This window comes from Nanorana parkeri, unplaced genomic scaffold (assembly GCF_000935625.1).
Source record: "Nanorana parkeri isolate BGI_ZX_2015 unplaced genomic scaffold, ASM93562v1 scaffold1241, whole genome shotgun sequence".
NCBI classification, from domain to species: Eukaryota; Metazoa; Chordata; class Amphibia; order Anura; family Dicroglossidae; genus Nanorana; species Nanorana parkeri.
Genome location: NW_017307509.1, coordinates 342,457 through 349,118, shown reverse-complemented (window position 1 = coordinate 349,118; position 6,662 = coordinate 342,457). Strand labels below are relative to the sequence as shown.

The 6,662-nt window shown below is 48.9% G+C and overlaps 1 protein-coding gene across 1 annotated transcript in view; it reads left to right on the top strand.

The window, feature by feature from the left end:
* The first annotated feature begins 2,761 nt into the window (after window positions 1-2,761).
* Window positions 2,762-6,662, top strand: part of CASP9 (caspase 9) — a 24,752-nt gene continuing 20,851 nt past the window's right edge. Inside the window, exons 1-2 of the mRNA XM_018568765.1 lie at window positions 2,762-2,902; window positions 4,277-4,496. Of these exons, the coding sequence (XP_018424267.1) occupies window positions 2,771-2,902; window positions 4,277-4,496 (352 nt within the window). The 5' untranslated portion in view covers window positions 2,762-2,770. The remainder of the gene's footprint in view (window positions 2,903-4,276; window positions 4,497-6,662) is intronic.

Sequence of the window (6,662 nt, the reverse complement as noted above, 5' to 3'; positions counted from 1 at the left end):
CTCCTCATCTCCGTAGTCCCTTCTTATCTCCTCCACTTCCTCATCTCCATAACCGTCCTCATCTCCATAACCTCTACTTATCTCCTCCTCATCTCCGTAGTCCCTTCTTATCTCCTCCCCTTCCTCATCTCCATAACCTCTCCTTATCTCCTCCTCATCTCCGTAGTCCCTTCTTATCTCCTCCACCTCCTCATCTCCATAACCGTCCTCATCTCCGTAACCTCTCCTTATCTCCTCCTCATCTCCGTAGTCCCTTCTTATCTCCTCCCCTTCCTCATCTCCATTGCCTTTCCTCATCTCCTCACCCTCTGCATCTCCATAGCCCTTCCTCATCTCCTCACCCTCTGCATCTCTCTAGCCCTTCCTCATCTTCACCGTTTCCTCATCACCATAACCCCTCCTCTTTTCCATAGTCCCTTCTTATCTCTTTCCTCTCCTTATCTCTATACTCCCTTCTTATCTCCTCTCCCCTCCTCATCTCCATGACCCCTCCTCATGTCCGTGGCCCCTCCTTGTGCACAGGCAGAGAGCACTAGACGCTATCAGGTCACAATATTTCTGGCCGAATCAACAAGTATATTTTGCACTTATCGAACACATATAACAAAACACTTTCAATGGTATATTAAGAAGACCAAAAGGGAGCAAATAAGAGAAGTTCATTGTTGGGGTTTACATACAATTTAATGGGTGGTATTTAGAGGGGAGGAAAATACACCATAATATTGACCGTATACCTTACGATCTCATTTTTCAATCTCTATACAATCACCTTTAGATTTTCCAAATATATGTGAGGGCCCATGTAAACAATCCATCTAATCTGTATCCAATCAGGCGGGTCCTTCCACTCCATAGTTGATAGTAGACCTATAGGAGGTTGTACAATCAGATTGCAAAGTGTCAGCTTTCAGGTGCTCATAGATAGGAGATTTAAGGTATACCCCGGTTACTTGCTTTCACAGCTAATATATACTTTTCCTTGTCGCACTCCTTACCGAAAAATGCCTTGTATCAGCAATTGTGTAGAGATGTCACCAGCACACCAAAATCCTTCTTAGGATAAACACATGTTCATTTATTGAAGTTCCTTGCCATATAAACAAGCGCTTTCGGGGCCACACAGGTTCCCTTCATCAGTCTTAGCATTGACTAAGCCCGGTGAAGGGACCCTGTGTGGCCCCAAAAGTGCCCTGATGAAGGGGGAATCCATTGTAACTAGGGTTGCCTTGCCACCCATCCGGTTTTCACCCGGACAGTCTGGTTTTGGAATCTTGTGTGCGGGTGTCCAGCCAGCGGCCACCTGGACACAAAACACTCAGTGCCAACACCGGCACTTTTCTGACAGATGTGGCTGCCGAGGTCCTCGGCAAGAGTGATCTCGGGCAGCAGCATCGGTCTGAAAACGGATCTTCCTCTGAGCTGCCAGCAGCCTGTGCCTGTTTACAGGCGCCCCCAGCGCAGAGGAACATCAGGCAAATGCGGCCACCCGAGATCGCGCTTGCCGCGGACCTCGGCAACCCCATCTGTGATTGCTCCTCCTTCTCCAGGCTCCCTGACGCCGTGCTGCCTGCCTGTGGACCATTGGTGAGGCACCATAGCCCTGACAGACCTGAGAGTTGCACAGCCCACCATAGGGTCGTACAGCCCACCTGAGAGCAGCACAGCCCACCTGAGAGGCGTACAGCCCACCTGAGAGCAGCACAGCCCACCTGAGTGTCACACGGCCCACCTGAGAGCCGCACAGCCCATGTGAGTGTCGCACAGCCCACCTGGAGGCATCAGGGCACCAACCGAGAACAGCACAGTGTATGTAGCTTCATATTAATTTGTATTGCTATATAAGGTATTGCTGGGATTTGTAGTCCTCTATAGACTGTCTCCTTACTCAATCTCTCCTCTATGTTCTCAAAAAAAATTGTGGTGCTCGAGTGTTCGGGTTTCACTTGAAGAAAAGGTGGCAACCCTAATTGTAACCCTCCAAATGTGTTGGGTCATTTTAATGACTAATTAACGTACTTGGGTGCTGGACCTTAAATATCTGCTGATCTAATGCTGCTACCCCAAAATGCCCTCTTTAGACTGTTTCATGTGTCAGGGTAGAGTCAAAAAAGGTCATACTTTCAAGTCCTGAAGTCATAACTATCCAGACCAAGACAGTCTGGGATCCGCCTCCACACAACTTTTTGTCCTATGCCCTGGTTACCAAGCAACAGAAAACATTCTTTGTCTTGTGTACAATATTGAACAACCTGACATGGCAACCCATAACCAGCTTCTTGTTAATCTCTACAGCACTTCTCCTTAGAAGGGAAGGTCTGTTGTGGCCTATAAAATAGTACTGTGGCATATTTTATAATGATTTGTATTTGACCATAGAAGCTGGACTTATCCTTTAAGCCCCTCCCACTTTAAAAGCTATTTGGCCACACCCAGTGTGCTCAGGTATGATTATCCCTGCCCCCTACTCTACCCCCATTCGCTGGAATTACAGTTTTTAAAAAGTTCCCAGGTATCTACATTGGTAGCCTCAGCTCTGGTATTAAAGGGTTTCAGGGGGCATTTTGCACAGCCAACCATCCTAAAATGTTTATTATTGGGGCAGCCTGGGAACATCTGCTTAGACTGGCCCTTCTCTATTCACTTCAATGGGAATGACCATATTTGGACATGGGCTGTGACCACGTGGTGCCCGACACGCGTCACATGACCGCAAGCCGGGCGGCGTGTTAGATGACGTCACTTGTTTACGGAAGTGAGAGAAGGGAAGATGGAGGACAGGGATAGACAAGCGCTGCGGAGTAACAGGATGCTACTGGTCACCTCACTGCAGATGGGGGACATCTGGGACCCTCTGGTGAAGAGAGGGGTGTTCACTAATGACATGATAGAGGAGATCCAGGTGAGGAGTGAGAGGGTATTGTCATACATAGTTCAACGTCACTGGTTTACAAGGACCGACCAGGCTGTCCATAGAAGTGTCACTGGTCTCTAAGTGCAGACAAAGCTGCCCTTAGAGGTGTCTTTGGTGGCCAAGCATAGACAAATCTGCCCCTAGAAGTGTTCCGGGTATCCAAGGACAAAAAAAATCTGCCCTGCAAGTGTCCCTGTTGCTAAGGAGAGACAAAGCCGCCGCTAGAAGTGTCCCTGGCATCCAAGGACAGGCCAGATTGCGCCTAGAAGTGCCCCTGGTGTCCGAGGACAGACAAAGCTGCCCCTGGAAGTGTCCCTGGTGTCCAAGAACAGGCAAATCTGCCTCTAGATGTGTCCCTGGCATCCAAGGACAGGCCAGGTGGCCCCTAGAAGTGTCCGAGGACAGACAAAGCTGCCCCTGAAAGTGTCCCTGGTGTCCGAGGACAGACAAATCTGCCCCTGGAAGTGTCCTTGGTGTCTGAGGAAAGCCAACGCTGCCCCTGGAAGTGTCCCTGATGTCCAAGGACAGGCAAATCTGCCTCTAGATGTGTCCCTGGCATCCTAGGACAGACCAGGTTGCCCCTAGAAATGTCCCTGGTGTCCGAGAACAGACAAAGCTGCCCCTGGAAGTGTCCCTGGTGTCCGAGGACAGACAAATCTGCCCCTGGAAGTGTCCCCTGTGTCCAAGGACAGACAAAGCTGCCCTAGAAGGGCTGACAATGCTGCCCCTAGAAGTGTTCAGTGACAGACCAGGGTGCCCATAGAAGTGACTCTATTGTCCAAGGACAGACAAAGCTGCCCCAGAAGGTTCTTGGTTTCCAAGGACCTACAACTCTGCCCCTAGGAGTGTTCCGTAATAGACCAAGCTGACCATAAACGTGTCCCTGGTGTCCAAGGACAGACAAATCTGTCCGAGGAAGTGTCCCTGGTTTCTAATGTCAGCCCAGGCGGTCCATACATGTCCCTTTCAGCACTAACTAACTGTACAATACACATTTTCTGCCTCATCATCATTAGGGTAGCTTGCTACCACCTGCAGTTTGTCAGCTGACTGGTTTGCTAGGCAACCTTACACACACGTACGGATCCCCGTCTGGCAGATGCAATAGTTTCCACACACTGACACTGTTCTGCATGCAATCAGCAGCCACACAGTCTGATTTATACACTTACAGGAATGACAGGGTCTTTCTAGGAGATGCTAACATGGGGGTACAGACGCCAATCTGTGAAATCCAGGGACAGTATGCATGCTGGAGCCAGTATTCTATACTTATCTGACACAAGACTCTAACATTGAAGATGAACTGTTACTCTTTTTTCAGATACTTGCAGAGGAAGTAACACTTTTTTTTCTCTTTAGAGAGCCGGGACACGCAGAGATCAAGCTCGCCAATTACTGGTCGAATTAGAGACTCGGGGGAGCCAGGCGTTTCCGCTGTTTCTGCTTTGCTTACAGGAAACCGGACAGCACAGCCTTGCGGATGCCCTCATGGAAGGCGGCGGAGACCGCGTGATAAAACCAGCAGCCGTATCGCCAGCACCACTCCCCCCTATTTATGCGGGGAGACGCGAGACTTCATGTAATTTTCTTATTAAATTTGACAAAAGTATTTAAAATGCCAAAGAAAACCAAATATATCAAAATGAAACTTCAATCCTCTTATACAGGTTTAAAATCTAGTAGTATGGGTCATGGAAAGGTTTACATTAGGGATACCGTGTTTCCCCCGAACATAAGACCTAGCACTATTTTTAAAGGAGAACTATGAGGGGGGGGGGTGCTTTTCACTCACCTCATAGTTCTAGCCGACCTGTGACAATGAGAGGTCGGCTCAGTAGATCGGGAGGTGAGTGAACACATACCGGCGTTCGATCACCTCTCGATCCTGTCACGGCTCTCTGCCGTAACAGGGGAGGGGCTGGATTACCCCCTCCCCGCTCCGATCCGCCAGCGCTGATTGGCGGAACTGACGGAGGAGGGGGCGGGTACAGCTGGCTCTGCCTTTATATAGGCAGAGCCAGCTGTCAGTCACGGAGCTGGGCGGATCACGGCATAATTGTCGGAATCCGCTTCAGCTGCGGCGTCTCAGTATACCGCGAGCTACAGCTAACTATATACTGAGCCTAGGGTATATAAGACCTACCCCAAAAATGAGACCTAGTTTGGGGGTAGGGGCGGGCCAGAGAGTCATGGCGGGGACTAACCGCTGTGCCGCAGCTCCCGCATGCCGCCCGTGTCACGAAATCAGACACCTGTCTGCCTTTGCTTAGAGAGCTGCCGCCGGGCAGAAAACTAAATTTCCCAGCAGGCAGCGGCACAGCACGGCAAGCAACGTATAGCCAGTGGGGTCGGGGTGAGGTGACAGCCTCAGTCACTGTGGGAACTTCTGACTGGAGGTCCATGCAGTCCAGCCTGGCGACGATAGAGGTGGCTCCCTGGCAGGGATCCCACAGAGAACTGTGGACGGCATTCAGAGAGGAGAGTTTCAGGACAGCTGCAGCCTGCAGGTGTTGTGACCCTGTGTGTGTGACAGTATTTAAAATAAGACATCCCCTGAAAATAAGACCTAGTGTGTTTTTTTTGGGAAAAAAAATATATAAGACAGTGGGGGTGATTTACTAACCTAAACACACGCACGCACCAGGTGCGTGTGATTTTCACACAGCAAAACGTATTTATCAACCAAAAAGTCTCTAAAAGCATATTTCCACTAATGCAATATATGGAAAAATCATGCACATGATGCATATATAATGCTGCTTCACAGTTTAGACAAAAATGGTTAGCTCATGCATTTACATTCCTGCATTCATCAACGCAAGCAACACAACGTAGAGCTAATTTACACAACATCACCTTGCAAGTCATGCTGGGCTTTGCACAACACACCTGCTGGGTGTGTACACACTACAAAGGTGTTTAGATTCCACCCATAGATCATGCTGGGAGGGAACACACTACAGAGGTGTATACATGTTCGTGGTGTGTTTATAAGGTTAGTAAATCAACCCCAGTGTCTTATTTTCAGGGAAACATGGTAGTACGGGTGCCGACACTGAGTATTTGGGCGAGTACTTGTATTCGCCTAAATGCTCCGATGCGTAGCCTGATACCCAAACTTCCAGTATCAGGAAGCTGGGCAGCGCGTCATTACACGCTGCCCGGCTTCCTGATTGGCCGGAAAGTCGGCTCCATGCTCCTTCATCACTTGGTGACGAGGAAGCATAAAGCCGGCTTCCCGGCCAATCAAGAAGCCGGGCAGCGTGTAATGACTCGCCCCCTAGCTTTGAGCCCCTAGACCAGAATGAGCAGTTAACCCTTGCAGCGCGGGGTTCATTTTTTACATTCCTGCAGTTTCTTTATATACACGGTTTGAGGATATTTGTGCTCACAAAATTCCACTTATTGGGTATTGAATGTGAAAACTGTTTTGTATAGCATTATTGGTTTTCTTAAAGGGACATGCCTCCCACTTTTTGATATCTGCCATAATGATGCTCCCTATTAGTATAGACACTCCCACAATAATATCATGTGACTCTTTGATGCTGGAACAATATTTAACTTTTTTTTTTTTTACTCAGATAATCCCGTTAGGAAGCCGAAACACTTGGACATAGAAGCGGTTGGTATTGTCTCTACTATGTAATCTTGTTGGAATCTTTATAGCTGAAGTTAAATCTGCTTATATTTTGCCCTCCCCGCTTCCTCCCCGCCCCCCCCTTTCTTCATCAACATGCTGCTC